At 46.6% G+C, this 18,458-nt stretch overlaps 1 protein-coding gene across 1 annotated transcript; it reads right to left on the reverse strand.

Moving 5' to 3' along the window:
- Positions 1–2,413: 2,413 nt before the first annotated feature.
- MAB21L4 (mab-21 like 4) lies at positions 2,414–17,128 on the reverse strand. The gene is given in 4 exon segments (XM_050965237.1): positions 2,414–2,581; positions 4,820–4,973; positions 9,888–10,110; positions 16,624–17,128. Coding segments are annotated over 4 exon segments (1,050 nt in total).
- Positions 17,129–18,458: the final 1,330 nt, after the last annotated feature.

Genomic DNA, 18,458 nt, shown 5'->3' on the forward strand with positions numbered 1-18,458 from the left:
AGCACAGTGGAACCTGAACCTGCATCAGTGAGAGTGCTGCTGGACACCTCGGTGCTCCTGCCTAGCAGTGACAGCAAGGCCAGAGAGGTGAGCACCAAGCTAAAGTTAAGTCCTGGTCTCCTCAGCCAGGCCTATTCTCTTCCTGTGCCCTCCCCCTTTCACACCCTGCCCTCTTTTAAGACAGCGGACATGCAGGCGTGTGCTGAGTGCCAAGGTCTGGCCTGGTGTTTATCTATACCCTCTGTGCCTGCTCTGTTCACACCTGCCCTCCAGCACAACAGCTTTGCACTCCCTGCTGCACACTGACTTGCAGGTCCATGGATTCCTGGGATCAAGGCTTCATATTCCTCCTCCTTCTTGCCCTCTGCCATGTTAGTCCTTTCGGCATGAGTACAGCAGCCTGGACGGCCTCACAATCCTGCTTACAGTGGTCCCACAAACAGGAAACTACATCATCAAAGCAGGTATTACAACCGATCAGGAACTTGGAAGCTCCCTTCAACAGCCAAGCTCTACTGGCACACCCATGCAAAAGCATATGCTATATACACGTGTAAATTCACTGGTGCACAGGGCATGACCCCAGAATAGATCATACTGCATTAATAAACAGCGACATATGGCACAGCACAGTTGTGTGTCACTCTGATTTGCTACAGAACAGCATACTTCCAGTAGCAGAAGGCACAGTACAACTGACCAGCAATACTAGGAGTAATTCCAGGGGTCATGGCTTACCATGCACTGACTGGAGCTCAGCTATGCAGCCATGTGGTAGTAGTGTACTTGAGTGTGTCATACACAGAGAACTGTCTTGTGTCCATTCATCTAGCGATTCAAAGGCAGAGGACTGAAAAGGGTCTATGTGCCATGCGTAGCCCCTTCACCTCTCCTGTTCTGGTGCATATTATAAGACTGTCCTCCATAAATGAGGAAAAGTTGAGGTGCCTTTATTATTCTTTTGTTCCACTCTTTCTTTCTATGGGGAATTTGCCAATGCAATATCACTGTCCTTTCAAACAAACAAACAAAAAAAAAGGCAATGGCTGTTGAAATAGCAATTCCAGTCCTAATAACCACTAGGAAGCATTTCTTGCTCAATTTTATCCTACTTTTTCTACAGCAAGTTACAGTGGATCAGTATATTTGATTTAGGATAAATGAAGTAACAGCTGCCCAAACTGAGCTTGAGTTCTCCTGAATTTTGAGGTGTTCAAATCTGGAAGGCAGGTGCTGGGGGGCGGGGGCTGTGGCTCCGCAGGGGAGCATGGCAGCACGTATGCAGCAGCGTGTCTGGTGCTGCGCGGAGCCAGACACGCTGCTCTCAGTGGCACGGTAAGGGGGCTGGGGGGTTGGAGAAGGGGTAGGGGGTTCGGGGGGGGCAGTCAAGGGACAGGGAGAAGAGGGGGTTAGATGGGTCAGCGGTTCGGGGGGGTAGTCAGAGGACAGGCAGTTGGATAGGCATGGGAGTCCCAGGGGTTTGTCAAAGGACAGGTAGGGGGTGGGGTCCTAGGGAGGAAGTTGCGGGGAGTCTCAGGAGGGGGCAGTTGGGGACAAGGAGAAGAAAGGTTTAGATAGGGGGTGGGGTCCTAAGTGGCATTTAGGGGCAGGGGTCCCAGGAGGGGGCAATCAGGGGACAAGGACCAGCGGTGCTTAGATAGGGGGTGAGGTTCTGGGGGGCAATTAGGGGCAGGGGTCCCGGGAGGGGGCAGTCAGGGGACAAGGACCAATGGTGCTTAGATAGAGGGTGGGGTCCTGGGGGGCAGTTAGGGGCAGGGGTTCCGGGAGGGGGTGATCAGGGGGGTTGGATGGATTGGGGTTTCTGTGGGGGGCAGTCAGAGGGAGTGGATGGTTGCAGCCTGGGGCTACCCTCCCTCCCCATGGAGTGTCCTGTTTTTTTAATGTTAAAATATGGTACCCCAACCATTCACAGTGCAACTCTCCACTCACAGCACACTGCTGCATGAGGGCCTCCTCCTTCCTTTCCAGTTGGTGGTGGTCAAGGGAATGCTGGGAAATGTAGTTCTTTCCCTGCTCCAGGGCTGGTTCTATAGGCAGGGAGCTAACCAAGGAACTACAGCTCTCAGAGCCCCCTGTTGGTTCTCAGCTCCCATGCTGGATCCCTGCCACCCTGCAAATGATCTGCACTCAAGTATCTTCCTAAATATTAGTACTCCTTTTTTGATCTTTGAATCAGAGCTATAGCAATAGACAAGACTGGCATGCTTATATCACAAGACCTGAGCAAACATTTACCCTTCTACATCTAACAATACAGGCCTGCATTTCAAAACTCTATTCATTTACATATCTTCCTAATCAGTATCTGAAGTTGGGCCATGGATCAGGTCAGTCTGTGAGTTAATTAACTCTTTCTGGCCCTTTCACCTTTCAATGAGATATTATATTACACTCATAATGCCACACCTTGGAAAAGATTTTCTTCTGGATACAGGAAGTGGGGGAGATTTTTGATTGCTAAGCAACAAAGCAGGATCACCAGGAGCTGATAGACTGACCCTTCCAGGTCCTCCCAATCCTCAGGGGAAGGGAATAGCTCAGTGGCCCACAGCAGCACCATCTAGAGGAAACCGAAAGGATTTATTCAGAGAGGGAGAATACAGAATATGCAAACTATCAGGGGTTATACAGCTATGGCTGGGATGTTCAAAGCTGCCAAAGGGATTTAGGCACCACTAACGTTAATGGGAATTGGGCATCCAAATCCCTCGGCAATGTTGAAACTTCCACCCATTATTTATGTTTGTAACTGTGGTAGCCAAATGCTTAATGAGGACATTTAAATGTGGACAGACTTTAGTTTTCATCCCATTGACTTGACAGGTGCAGTTCTGTCTTCCAGAGCTGCAGACTCCAGCAGACATCAGTACATCAGGGACACTCGGTTCATATTCTGAAGACTTCCTTCAAATTAATAAGTATCTTAATTTTTGTCTAATGAAAGCTTGACTGAAATTATTCAGCAACTTGAAAATAATCAGCACAACTGTGGCAATTTACATGGAGGCATCATCACATTGAAACTATCAGCAAGGCCAGGGCACAATTCCATACCAGCCATCACTGGCAGGTTTACTCCTCTACTAACACTCTTGTGTCTATAATTAGCATAGCATAGCCCTATTGCCATGCTGGGATACTGAGAAACAGAGCACTGGTCACAATGGCTAGTACCTTCCAATACCATGCTATAACATGAAGCATACACAAGTCATAAAGGTTAGCACTGCCCAAAGTGGGCACCCCAAACTGCTGTGGAGTGGTGTATTAACTGGGTTCAAATCTGAAGGACAAATTCCTCAACACCATCCGCAGTTCTGGAGGACAGAACATATCTCAACCACGAAAGGAAGCACATCCAAGAGCATGGTGCCTCCTAATACCTTAGCTACGGTCCCGTGAGATGGAGCGTGTCCAAATTATTAAAGATGGTACTGCCACTAGCACAACATCCTCAGCATCAGGCTGCAATGTTAGCAGCTGGTGCATGCTCAGGCTGTGAAAAACAAATTCAGCAGCTCAATCTTCCCTTTCCTAAGGTGTTGAAAGATGAAGTTTGCCCAAAGCATGACGCAGGACCCTCCTAATGGCATGTTGGGACTTGGTAGAAAAAGCAACATCTCAAGTTGTAGTAGGATTCTCTTGTACCAAATCAGTAGCCACAAAGAATTGACACTGCAGTTGCTGGCTGAGCCCAACATGTGTAACCCCCATCTATAGAGCCTTGGCTGTTTAGCTTATCTCGTGCTCTTAGTTCTGAAGGTCCCTGGTTCCATTCCCCATGTATCAAGCATCACTAGGGCTGAACATTTGTCACAGTATTTTTTATCAAAAATCCCGGAGCAGTCACAGTAACTGTAGTAAAAGCTATGGGTTGCAATACTGCCAGTGCCTGCTCCCTGACTTTTTTAAAGAGCAAACTCTCCTTACTGCCCCACCAACAGGGCCCTGACCACCACTGCAGCACCCTCTGCCCTGGTACAGTAACCTTAATCTTGGCCTGCTATAGAGGAGAGTCCCTGGGGGGATGGAGGCTGGAGAGTGAGCCTGCCCTGCACTCCCCCAGCACTGAGTCCACCCTGCACTCCCCCAGCAGTGGCGGCTCCTGCGGTTCCTGTGTTCCTTGTGGCTGCGCATGGTGTTGTGACCTTGTGTGTGGGGTCACAGTGCTGCTCAGGTTTGGGCCCTCTCCCAATCATTATGGAGGGTCAGGTGGGCCAAAGCTCAACAGCGCTGCAACCAGATGCACCAGGTTGCAACACCGGGAGCAGCTGCAGGAACAGCTGTTGTGGGGTGTGTCGCAGACATGGAGAAAAGTCACAGATGAACAGGAACATCACACTCTCTGTGACAGTTTCCCAACCATGACAAATGTGCAGCCCTAGCCATCACACATGGAGCACAGGGAACAGAACACAAGATCTTCAGGGCTGGAAACACAGGACCCTGTCACATGAGCGGAACAAGAATCACTATTAGCTTTAGTAGTATTAAGGCTTATGTACTCTCTCTGGCTCATGGGCACAAGAGAGTGACGTATTCTGATACACCTCACCAGCTTTGGCATTCTGTACAGCATAAGACAATGGTACAAATACACACCTAGCTATGTTAGTCCCATCCTGTTAGGTTCATATGCCAAGGTTAATAGAATGTTTCTTTCAGTAAAGATGTGTAAGGTGCACAGTTCTCATAGAGTCAAAGTGGCTCAGGTCGGAATACGGTAACATACACCAGAATATGAGCTATTCACAGTCACAAGTACAGTGTCCCTAGCTGGTCTCTCAGGAAAACATACCTTCAAGTGATTAAATGTGAGCCCTTCTTTCCTGTCCTCTTCTTTCCAGTCCTCATTGTTGACCTGGTCCAGTAGGTGAAGGCTGTCCAAATGGTGGCCCTTCAGCATGCCCATAATATGGAGTAGTTTCATGACAGGGTGATTGGTGGAGTACCTGGCAAGAGAAATGTATAGGCTGCAGCTGAACCGCTCATTGCCTTTTCAAGGCTTTTCTAGAGCTGGTATGGATTGAATCGACATTAATATGAGCAGGTTTGCCCTTTCTCCTAGATCCTTCCAAGCAAGGAGAAGATGCCAGGGAGCAGTGGAGACCAAGGAAGTCTACAGTACCATGGCACCCTCTGTTAAGGTTCCTCCTCAGATCAGGTCACTATGTGAATTGTTCTGCTCATCCATGCACTTGTTTATACTTTGGTGTCCCTAAAATGGATTTTGGAGGGCATCTTTCTGAAATAAAAAAAGTGCATAAAAAAGTGCCGTCCTTTCAGAAGCAGGCCATCAGCCCTGTGAACGTCACTTTGGTCCTGCTAAAAGGGCTGTTGGAGAAAATTGAAATCCCTGTCAGTTCTTGCTCTACTTCCACAGGGTAGTAGGCCAATTGGAAGTTGTCTTCTTTGACCCCACCCTCTTTGGCAGAAGTGAGTCAATTTCTGGCAATTTCATCCTTTAGTTGTTCATCTCTAATTTGCTGAAGTGAGCTGGCTGATGCTGGAATTGCTGCCAGAAGAAGTTCAATGTAGACTTAAACCAAAGTGGCCTGACCTGAAGGAATTTGAAAACTGAATGCTGAAACAAAAATTCAGCAGAAATAAAACTTCAGTGTTCAGCACAGAAGGAAAGCACGGCCTGAACTGAGCCCAGGGAACAAAGTGTAGATAACAGCTCCTCGCTTTTGGAACTGTTCAAAACTCAGCAGGAACTCTCAGATCCTCCCAAGTGGAGACTCCAAAAGGACTTCTCCAGAGCAATTGGGTTCACTCTCAGTATTCCCCAGCACAACAAAGAGAGGCTCTAAAACTTGCAGGTACTCTGTCAGGAACTAAGCACTTTCCACAGGGAATGCCACACAGGAACTCAGCCAAAGTGAGAACAAGGTTTGGAAGGCTGATGGGAATCCCCCTAAGATGTGATCTATAGAATAATGTTCAGGGCTATTTAAATGGAATGGATAAGGGGACATACATGTGTAAATAGTATTAAGGAATTTAAGTTTATTTTGGGTTGTGGTGTGAGTACACACATTGGTTTATAAAGTTAAGTTTTAATCTTTTATCATAAAGGGAAATGGGGAGTGACAATAGCGTTCCTGGTCCTCCACACTTACCAGAGAGGACCAGGATGCGTTGCAATAGGAAGCTTAATAAACATGAGTTCTAACTGGTTCAGGGAGGTCTCCAGTTGCTGCTTAAAGCATGGCTCTTTGTGTTTCTTCTCACACTGCAGAGCCATTCAGAACGGGGAGGCCCAGCCTTGCCCAGTGCTTCATTTGTAAAGAGGTGCTGGAGCTCAAGCAAAACAAAGCGGCAACTGCTGCACAGCATGACCTCTCACACACTGTACGTGCAAGGTCATGCCTTGCATGCAACTATAGAATTTCATGCCTTACTAAGGCCACTGACAGAAGAGGTGCCAAGGCTGTACCCTAGCGAGAAAAGAGGTGCCAGGGCAGAGCCCTGGCAAGCCCCAGCTCAAATTAAATTCTGGCCATGACAAAACTCTAGCCAGAGGATGATCCCACTGTGACGGATTCAGTCACAGAGATCCCTTTGGGACTGTCATCTGATGTGGTGAAGTTATCTCTGAGCCCGTTTTCCCTGCCAGCTTGGGACTCCAGAACCCTGCCTTGTTGAGCCAGACATGCTAACCTGCTGCAGCACAGACCTAGTCTGGTCCATGATCCCAAAACTGTCAACTTAACTGAAAACAGCTTAGCAGATTCCCTGCCTCCAGCACCCAGATACCCAGCTCCCAGTGGGATCCAAACCCCAAATAAATCCATTTTACTCTGTATAAAGCCTATGCAGGGTAAATTCATAAATTGTCCACCCTCTGTAAACACAGCTGTTTGCTCCCGCAGGTACTAATCACTTACTCTGATCACGCAATTCTAAGCCTAATACATTAAGAAACTGATGACAGGTAAAATCTCACCCTCAGGGATGGTCCAATAAGCTTCTATCACAGACTAGACTCCTTCCTAGTCTGTGCCCAATCCTTTCCCCTGATACAGTCCTTGCTAGTTCCAGCAGACATCTTAGGTGTTGACTAGGGGTTTTCTTATGACTGGCCACCCCTTTGTCCTGCTCCACTCCCTTTTACAGCTTTGGCACAAGGTGGGAATCTTTTGTCTCTCTGGGTCCCAACCCCTTCTTCTAAATGGAAAAGTACCAGATTTAAGATGGATTCCAGCATCATGTGACATGGTCACATGTCCTCTGAAACCCCAGCCTCCATTCTTCCTGGGCTGGTCCACACATACACAGGAAGGTTTGCAAGTAAACAGAGCGATTTACAGTTCACTGATTCTGAAGCACCCTTAATGGCTTCCACTTAATATGTTTACATTAGTAATACAAGTGTATATCTTATTCTCCTAACTCCAGACATAGAAATAATAAATGCAAACAAATAGAATGAACACACTCACTACATTGTAAGCTTTGTAATAATACCTTACAAGAGACCTTTTTCATAAAGCATATTCCAGTTACAACATATTCACATTTATAAGCATATTTACAGAAAGCATATAGAGTGCAACGTCAAATTCACCCTCTCAGAGGGGAGGCAGTCTGGTGGCTTTGTGGCACCAAACTTCTTGCCTACCCCTCTGTGGCATCTGAAACCTCACGTCCCAAAAGGGCACTGGACTAAGACTGGGCTGGTGGTGGATCTCCAATATCCCTGTCTGAGAGGTGGGTTCCTGTGGTTGGCAACAGGGGAGACAAAGCAGGATGAGTAGCCCAAAGAGAGACCCTCACTAACAGCTCAGTAACAGTGCTCCCAGCTGGGGAGCTGACAATGGCCACCAGGAGAGGATCCCCCCTGGAGACGTTCAATGTATTTATTGTTTTAATGTACAAACCCCTTCTGGCTGCTGTGTCTCCCAAAACATCTGCCCAAGCTCTATGGCATGCAGGAAGTGAAGGGCGCCAGGAGGTGCAGAGAGCAGCTTATGGTCCCTGGCAATGGAGCAAGCCTGAAGACCTTTCATCCTCCTCCTCTTCTGCACCACTCATAGGTCCTGCCGGGCTGGTGTGGGAAGAGGTCCTGGGGAACAAGGCACCTTTGTTCAGCAGGGCTAGAGATTTGGTCCCTTGCCTCTATCCAGTGATGTATTAATAATAGATCTGTAACAGACACACCAGATTTAGCCCTGCCTCTCCAGGAACGGAACTGGTTCAATTCCTCTTTCACACGGGACAGTCGCACCTTGTACGTCCCTAGATTAGGAACATAGCAACACAGATTTAAAAATAGTGCTCGGTTCTGTTTTAAATGAGCACCATGTCAGAATTCTTATCAGACAGAACTTTCCCAGGCAGAAAAAGCTGGTGGATCCAGCCCACTGAGGCAATAGAATCTGCCCTGTGCTCCAGGGTGAAGCTAGTAGTGATCATGACAACTCCATAGAAGAACCCAGGAGTGGCCAGCATGGCATGGAAGCTGAACTCAGCAATAGATCTTGTGGTTCACAATGTGTTACACTGGTACTGAACTCTATTGCAGAGTCCTCATTTTATTATGACTTTTCTTCCTAGTGAAAGGCTGAATTTTATTTAGAGCTGATTGAAATTTATCAAATTTTGAACATAACATTTTCAAATTTTGATGAAAATTTTCACTGAAACTTCAAATTTGGATGAAAAACAGCAAACAAATTCATCAAATTTTACAGAATCAAGACGTTCCCTCCATTCTTCAGAGTGGTAGCTGTGTTAGTCTGTATCAGCTTAAACAACTAGTACCTGTGGTACCTTAGAGACTAAAAAATGTATTTGGGGATAAGCTTTCGTGGGCTAAAGCCAACTTCATCAGATGCATGGAGTGGAAAATACAGTAGGAAGGAGGTTGACAGACAGACCCCCAACCTGAAGCAAATACTCACCAACAACTACACACCACACAACAAAAGCACTAATCCAGGAACCTATCCCTGCAACAAACCCCGTTGCCAACTCTGTCCACATATCTATTCAAGGGACACTATCATAGGACCTAACCACATCAGCCACACCATAAGGGACTCGTTCATCTGCACATTTACCAATTTGATATATGCCATCATGTGCCAGCAATGCCCCTGTACTATGTACATTAGCCAAACTGGACAGTCTCTACCCAAAGAATAAATAGACACAAATCAGATGTGAAGAATTATAACATTCAAAAACCAGTAGAAGAACACTTCAGCCTCCCTGGACACTCAATAACAGACTTAAAAGTGGCAATTTTTCAACAAAAAAACTTCAAAAACAGACTCCAACGAGAAACTGCGGAACCACAATTAGTTTGCAAACTGGACACCGTCAAATTAGGCCTGAATAAGACTGGGAGTGGATGGATCACTACAAAAACTAAAAACTAATTTCCCCATGCTAATTTCCGTCTACTGTTACTCGCACCTTCTTATCAACTGTTTGAAATGGGCCACTCTGATTACCACTACAAAAGTGATTTTTCCTCCTGTTGATAATAGCCCACTTTAATTGAATTGTCTCATTAGAACTGACCCCTTCCCTCCCGCGCTTGATAACGCAACTCCCATCTTTTCATGTACTGTGTAGATATATCTTCCTACTGTATTTTCCACTCCATGCATCCGATGAAGTGGGTTTTAGCCCACGGAAGCTTATGCCCAAATAAATTTGTTCGTTTCTAAGGTGCCACAAGTACTCCTTGTTGTTTCTCCATTTTTCACTAGCTCTTTTAAATTCTACAGAACTATACTCCATTGCTTAAGACTGCATCCCCACTAAGAGTCTATATGGCAGACAAACCCTCTGTCTCTCTCTCAGTAAGGTTTCAGGAATGGGTGTGGATGGCAGGAGCATAGCTTGGTGTTTACCTCCAGTGACTGTAGCTGCTGGGGATGAAGTCAGCCCACTGTGTTACTTTTTGCAGGTTGCCTTCTGGAAAACCTCCTTCTCTGCATCTGCTGTGGAGTTTCAGAGCACCCTGCTTTCTCTGCACCACAGGGATAATGTTGAACCTGATCATTTTCCAGCCACTGGACACCAGCAGGACAGCTGCAGACCTTCTTCCTTTAGGCTGGGCAAGGGCAGAAGTTGCTTTTAGAAAACAATAGTCAGAGATCTCCCCATCCTCATCTCTCTCCCCCTGTCTTTAAGCCTTGCCTGTCTTGGAGACACGTCCCAGTTCAGCTGAGCAAGACCCTCAGACTGGTAGCTCTTACCCTGTTCTTTAAAATAAAACCGCCTTTCCTGGATGGATGCCTAACATTCAATCATCCGTCTGGGAGAGAATGAGAATTCCCCTTGTTCCAGCATCTATGTGCAAGGGCAACATACCATGGCAATGGCTGCTGCTGGAATGAGATCAATGGATGAAATTTAAAAAAAGGTTTGAAATGAAGAACTTGGCATCTCTGCTTGGATACCTGTGAGTTCATTCTTCCCCCTCCAGACATCATACAGCGGCTGCTTGGTTTGTTAGTTAAAAGGACCCAAAACTAATAAGCAAGTCAACATTTCTTAAGATACTTATCACTGGTGCAGAGCAGGAGACAGGGGACAGGGCTTGTAGCACTGAGGTGGTTTTGCTCCAGACACTCCCTTTCTGCATCTGTCCCCCCATTTGGGAGACCAAGAGGCCGGGTTTGAATGCTCCCCTTTCTGAACAATGGGCTGTGTCATAAACAGATAGTTATGGGTTAATGTCTCTTTTACCTGTAAAAGGTTAAGAAGCTCAGTAAACCTGGCTGACACCTGACCAGAGGACCAATAGGGGGACAAGATACTTTCAAGTCTTGGTGGAGGAAAGTCTTTTGTTTGTGCTCTTCGTGTTGTTGTTGTTCGCTCTCGGGACTGAGAGGGACGGGACATCAATCCAGGCTCTCCAAATCTTTCTGAATCAGTCTCTCATGTTTCAAACTTGTAAGTAATTAGCCAGGCAAGGCGTGTTAGTCTTATGTTTGTTTTCTCAACTTGTAAATGTTTCTTTTTGCTGAGAGGATTTTACCTCTGCTTGCTGTAACTTTGAACCTAAGGCTAGAGGGGGTTCCTCTGGGCTATATAAATTTGATTACCCTGCAAAGTATTTTCCATCCTGATTTTACAGAGATGATTTTTACCTTTCTTCTTTAATTAAAAGTTTTCTTTTTAAGAACCTGATTGATTTTTCCTTGTTTTAAGATCCAAGAGGATTGGATCTGGACTCACCAGGGATTGGTGGGGGGAAAGGAGGGGGGATGGTTAATTTCTCCTTGTTTTAAGATCCGAGGGGTTTGGATCTGTGTTCACCATGGAATTGGTGAAGCCTCTCAAGGCTGCCCAGGGAGGGAAAAGTTTTGGGGGAACAGAGAGTGCCCCAGACACTGGAATTCTGGGTGGTGGCAGTGTATACCAGATCTAAGCTAGTAATTAGGCTTAGAAGTGTCCATGCAGGTCCCCACATTTGTACCCTAAAGTTCAAAGTGGGGGAAAAAACCTTAACAGGCTGTGACTGGGCATAAGAACTAGGATGTAATGCTGGTGATGGGATCAGAGAGGCAGGAGCAATCAGAGTGATAAAGAGTACAGTCGGGAGATGGACGTAGCTGTCACGCTGCCTGCATGACTCAAGAGCATGAGTACCAACCTCTGCGCAAACTGTTAGGAACCAGGGCTAAAACCTCAAATTGGTGGTGAGTTCTATGCTTAGATTTCACCAACGAATTATCAGTTGTGAACTCCCCAGGCACTACAATACTTAACGTGGAGCAACAGACAGTTCCCCTGGGCATGCTGATCTGTTTAGCCACTCAAGTGAGCGTACATTTGTGATACCTGGTCTCTTACACCAAGAATCACAACAATATTCAGAGTACTCCCAGTCCCAAAGGATCAGTCACTTACCCCACGTCAGTTGAACCTTATATCTCACGCCAAAGACAATACTTATAGCCTAGCCTATAACAAACTACATAAAGATTTAGTAATATGAAAAGGAAACAAGAAAGTTATTTACAAGGTTAAAGCAGGTAAACAAAAGACACACAAATGAGTTACAATCTTACATTTCAAAAGGTAGTAGAAGCTTCTTTAACCAGCAAGCTCTGTACGTCCTTTAGGGCTAACCCAGGCTAAGCAGCTGGGGATCTCTTGCTTATCCCTAAAAATATCTTGCCCCTCACAGTCCAAGCAACATAGAAATAATCAGTCCCTTCTGGATAGGGGTTTTATTCTCTTCTTCCCACATACTTTCCATTGCAAAGCTCAGCTAATGGGAAGAGTCATCTTCATGGGGAGGATGCACAATAACAAAGAAAGTCTTTTGTCCTCTTGTTGGTGGTACATACGGAAATTCCAGTTGGAACATCCCACAATAGTCTATTTGGTATTGATGGACCTTCCTTTTGGGAAGGGTGTAACATCTTCTGTTGGGATCAACCCTTCACACTAATTAATGTTGCTCTCCTGTCTGGTGATTTACACAGTCACAGAGGCTCACGATACAGCTGATCAAATATAACCTCACACTATGGGATACAGATGTGATAAGTAAGATTAATGTACACAGCAGCTCACCAGCATTCCATAAAGTCTAAAAACTAAACACATTCTTAGCATTGTAGCCTCTGTTTTTTAACCATACTAACTCCCAGGTGAGTCAGACTGATTCCAGCTCGGTATTTGTCAGTGTTTGACTGAGCGAAGGGGATCTTGGCATGAGCTGGCACCTGACAGAAATATGTGTTGATGGAAACACGGAGAAGGATGCTTAGCTTGACAGATAGGTGGGTGTTTGGTGAGTCAGATGGTTGGACAGACAAATGGTTGTTTGGGTGTGTGTAGAAGAGTGACTCACTGGCTGGCAACCCCTTGTGACTGGGCACAAGATAGCAGTCCCTCCTCCTCTAACACTCCTGCCAACAGCAGCTTCGGCCTTGCAGCAGTCTGCCTCATCATATGACTTGGCCCTCTGACCGGGAAACATTCAATCCCACCCCTTCGAGGGTAACAGAGTTCCATGAATAACTGTCCAGTGACCTTATGCCAGGTCCTCCGACCCAGCCAGGCTTGTCACCTCTGAGGTACAATCAACTGGGACATCTGAACCATTTCATCCGTACCTGTTACCTCAACAAAGGGGCAATCCTGGGAAAACCTGGACAGGTGGCAACCCTGGCCCCAACTCTGGGCCCAGTTCTCCTTACACTTCTTTTCCCCAGGGCTTCCAACAGTTCTTACCCCTTGTATCAGGTAGGTTTTCATAGCCCCTTCCTTAGTGGCTGATAGGGGAACCTGGGCCCTCTCTCTTCTCTAGGGTACATTCCTGGGTGCTGGTGGTAAGCAGCTATGTTTTCCTAGACTACTTTCTGCCTCAGCCTGCCGCTAGGCCCTTTCTCCAGCCCCTGCCTGTGCTCACCCTCTGCAGACTCCTTGCCTTTTCCCAGACCCTGCATAGTTCCTTCTGACTCTTGTATCAAGTGATTTCCCCAGTACCTTCTCCCTGCAGGCCCAACTCTCCTTAGATTCTCTGTGTGTTCCTGGCTCCTTCCTCACAAGCTGACCTGCTCAGGCTGACTCCAAGAGGTCTTACCCTTTAGTCCAGGTTCACCACAGGAGCTTACTCCATCTCTGTGGCTTCCAAGTGAATCTCCTGGCCTTTCCCAGGAGGTGCTCCCAAGGCCCACTCTGCCCGCAGGCTTCCTGCCTCTAGTTCTCCCTAGCTGCTGTGTGCTCCTCCCTTTCTGAAGGCCTAGCAGGACCCAAGAGATTTTGTTTGTCCTTCAGCAACATGAGGAGGAAGTGAGATTCTTTATTTAAACCAGATGCAAAACTACAGTGGAACAACTGTTTTCTTGCAGCACAGCTATGTAGGAACCTCCAGCCCTGAGACAGGATTGCATTACCTCCCCTGTGTTACTGCACAACATCACCTCCAGCAATAAGAATCCCATCACTCTACACCAGAATGACATTAAAAACTCCCTGCACACAGACACAACTGCATTACTATTTCACAGGTCATCCAAGATTACCTAAAACCTGGTAAAAAGAGCAGGAGCACTTGTGGCACCTTAGAGACTAACAAATTTATTTCAGCATAAGCTTTCGTGGGCTACAGCTCACTTCTTCAGATGCATAGAATGGAACACACTGACAGAAGATATTTATACATACAGAGAACATGAAAAGGTGGAAGTACGCATACCAACTGGAAGAGGCCAATCAACTGAGATGAGCTATGATCAGCAGGAGAAAAAAAGCCTTTGAAGTGATAATTGAGATGACCCATAGAAGGTGTGAGGAGAACATAGGGAAATAGATTAAATTAGCATAATGACTCAATTCACTAATTGAATCTATTTCCCTATGTTAAGTTCTCCTCACACCTTCTATGGGTCATCTCGATTATCACTTCAAAGGTTTTTTTTCTCGTGCTGATGATAGCTCGTCTCAATTGATTGGTCTCTTCCAGTTGGTATGCGTACTTCCACCTTTTCATGTTCTCTGTATGTATAAATACCTCCTGCCTGTATGTTCCATTCTATGCATCCTGAAGAAGTGAGCTGTAGCCCACGAAAGCTCATGCTGAAATAAATTTGTTAGTCTCTAAGGTGTCACAAGTGCTCCTGTTCTTTTTGCAGATACAGACTAACAAGGTTGCTACTCTGAAACCTAAAACCTGGTAACAGCAATCTTGAGAGTCTGATTCAGCACCTGGAACGACTATCTTGAGTTCTTTCCTTGCATGACAAAGATACGATCAAAGAAAATGATGCAGATGGGCAATCCCAGGGAAGAGCAGGTTCAACTGCCAAGGAGAGGCTGCTGGGGAAATGCACTTGGTTAATGCTTAGCACAAGCCACATGTGGTGAGGTTCAAACCAAGCCCCCTGGCATGACTACATGCTGAAGAGGCTCTAGCCCTGGAGTCGGCGGAGGATGACTAATGATGCCTGTGATGGATATAATGAGAATATGATGCTGAGTTGTTTTCTTTGAAAAATAAATCCTTATAAGGAAGAGGCAGTCGAGGTCACCAAAGAGGGATTTGCGTCCTGGTGACTTTGCTGTTGTTGTTACAGCCGAACCAGGCCCATGTCACCATTGCACACTAAATGCACTGCGGGAAGCTTATATCGCTGGTGAACTCCACTCTAAACACTTTCTTCTCCCTCTCTACTGCTTGCATTTCAAAAAGTAATGTGCTGACATGCTGCCAAGACTGACTCCCACCTCTCAGGTGCTAGCTGCCACCAGCCATTCACATGGCATGTGTCATACCCAAGAAGATGGACTTGTTGCTCAAGTTAGCACTGGATCAGACAGAGAGGTGAACTGTAGCTTGAGAGTCATTCTCCTTTTAAGGAAAGACTGGAATTGATGTTGATCTGACAAACTTATGTAATCACCCTGTTTTCAGCCAAGCCCTGCCAGGGATGGGGGTAGCCTGGAACAAGTGTCCTGCTTAGCTGAGCTTGTAGTAAGCCCACTTTGAACTGGTCCCACTCGTAGTTCTATTTCACAGAACAGAGAGGTCAGCAATACCTCACTAGCCTATGACTAACTTCAGCACAGTCACTTCTTTATCACACCACTAGCAGTGATGTTTTTAATTCAGAAAGCAAGACCTGAGACCAGGACAGTGTCCACAGTTTAACAGTCATCTGATCATTGAGAAGCCTTTTATTAGGACATCCTTAGTTACAGTGGGGAAACCCTGGCCCCTTTCAAGTCAGCGGCAAAACTCCCATTGACTTTACTGGTGTCAACATTTCACCCAGCAACTTTATTTCAATGTGGTAGTGAATTGTAATCAAATGGCATATCTAGCCCTTTCCACCTGAAGAATCCCAAAGCACTCTAGACTATAGCCACTCCATGGGGCTTTCTCACCTATCACTGAAATGCAACCACCTCTAGAGTGAAACACTGAAGATATCCTGTGCCAGGAGCATTGCACAAATTGAAGAAATTTACCTCTCTAGGTGAAACCTAAGGGTTTGGTTGGTTTGTTTGTTTTTCCCACTCTGCAGAGTATGTAACTAACTAATTCAAAGTTTGGACAGACATTGGGATCCAAAGTTAGCAACCTCTTGTTTATGTCTCCATCAATGGGCCACTCTGTCCTCAGTGGACCAATCAGTGCATCTTGGGATGAGAGGGGAACTGAGTTTCTCTGTTATTGCTCTGGCTTGTGCTTCACCGATAGATTACAGTTCTGACTGAATAGCTTCTCCCTTTCCTGGCATAGGTGGGAGTTCAGAATCCAGCCTTTCAGTTTATGTTCATTTTGGGGTAACAACAAACTTCTATATAGTTTATTGACCCGTTAACGATCTGAAACCTATCAAAGACCTTTCTTGTCATATCACCATATAACATGGTCTGAATAACCTGATGTGTCTTTTCCAATTTGTTCCATCTTCTTCCTCTTCCCATTTCCCCCACCTCTCAGCCTCTCTCTGTGCCTCTCCTCATTTCCCTTTTTGTCTCTTGCCATCTGCATCTCTGTCCCCTTCCCCCTTCTGGGACAGGAGCAGAGAGGTAGCAGGCCTCTAGTCAAATCACAGAACGCCCTGCGATCCCTCTGCCCCTGGCCCACACCCCCATGGATGCAGCTGGCATACAGACCTGGCTTGATGAGGAACTAGTGCCTGCAGTGGACAATGGCAACGACAATTAGCTCTTTCAGGAGCCTGAGGATCTTGCCTGGCACTACGTGCACCCTGCACTCAGCGCTGCCCATCACACTGAACACATCCTCTCTGGTCCAATTCTCCCAGCCAGTTCCTTCTTTGGGCACTCCTAGGTGGCAGCAGCCTGACATCTGATGGTTCCCATTGGTAACTGTCTCTGACTGCCCCTGTTTACTGGAGCACTCCTGCAGCAGGAGGGCATCAGCCACAATCCACAGGGGAACCCCCACAGTTACTGCATCCTCTGAGGTGCAGAGGGCAAATTCAAAAGCTTCCAGGTTTCTTGAGTAATCAGCTATAAATCTGGGGTCCATGGCAGTGATTTTCTCTAGCACAGTCAGCAGGATGTTCTCTGCCTTCTGGAAATGCTCCATTCTCTGACCTTCGCGGGACAGTATCACTCACTGATAGCTGTGCCAATGAGAAACCTTCACAGCCATGGCTACAAAGCCAGGGCAAAGACACCCTCCTGTCTGCAGAGCTCCTTTGGTGGTGCAAGCCACACCCTCCCCAGTACAGCAGGTGGGAGGGGAAAGGAAGAGAGGGCTGGGAGCAGGTGCCCTGTGGGAGAAGCAGCCAGTGGAGAGACATTCTAAGACATTAATAAACCCAGTGTTTTTCTCCTACATAGCTGAAAGAGTGCCAAATCCTTCTGAACTATTCATTGACAAGGTGGCTGTCATAAACATACAGCTAAGGGTAGCATAAAATTCCTTCTTTACCTGTAAAGGGTTCAGAAGCTCAAATAACCTGGTTGGTACCTGACCAAAAGGACAAATAAGGGGAGAAGATACTTTCAAATCTGTGGGGGAAGGTTTTTGTTTTGAGATCTATTTGTGTGTTTTCTCTGGGTCAGCGAGGAACCAGGGTAGGGAAAATACATCTCCTAAAGCCATACCTGAACTAAGCATCTAAGATTACAAATTATAAGTAATAGTAAGGAAATGTATTAGATTATCTTTTGTTTTAGCTTGTGAATTTTCCCTAGGCTAAGAGGGGCGGTTTATTCGTGTTTTTTTGGGGTGGGTTTTTTTTTGTAACTTTAAAGTTTTGCCTAGAGTGGAATCCTCTGTGTTTTGAATCTGATTACCCTGAAAATTACCTTCCATCCTGATTTTACAGAGGTGCTTCTTTTACTTTTTCTTGATAATTAAGTTCTGCTTTTAAGAACCTAATTGGTTTTTAGTGTCCTAAAAACCCAAAGGCTGAACCATGCCCACCTTGTTAACCTATTTGGTTGGTATATTATTCTCAAGCCTCCCCAGGAAAGGGGGTGAAGGGGCTTGGGGGGATATTTTGGGGAAACAGGAACTCCAAGTGGCCCTTTTCCTGAATCTTTGGGTATGTCTACATCTACAATTTTGCAGCGCTGGTTGTTACAGCTGTATTAGTACAGCTGTATAGGGCCAGCGCTGCAGAGTGGCCACACTTACAGCAACCAGCGCTGCAAGTGGTGTTAGATGTGGCCACGCTGCAGCGCTGTTGCACACCGCGGGGAAGGAGACCTGCTTGGAGGGGGGGTCGGGGAACGCCAGAGCACACCGCGGGGCTGGATACCTGCTTGGAGGGGGGGTCGGGGAACGCCAGAGCACACCGCGGGGAAGGAGACCTGCTTGGAGGGGGGGTCGGGGAACGCCAGAGCACACCGCGGGGAAGGAGACCTGCTTGGAGGGGGGGTCGGGGAATGCCAGAGCACACCGCGGGGCTGGATACCTGCTTGGAGGGGGGGTCGGGGAACGCCAGAGCACACCGCGGGAAAGGATACCTGCT

This window comes from Gopherus flavomarginatus, chromosome 8, assembly GCF_025201925.1.
Source record: "Gopherus flavomarginatus isolate rGopFla2 chromosome 8, rGopFla2.mat.asm, whole genome shotgun sequence".
NCBI lineage: Eukaryota > Metazoa > Chordata > Testudines > Testudinidae > Gopherus > Gopherus flavomarginatus.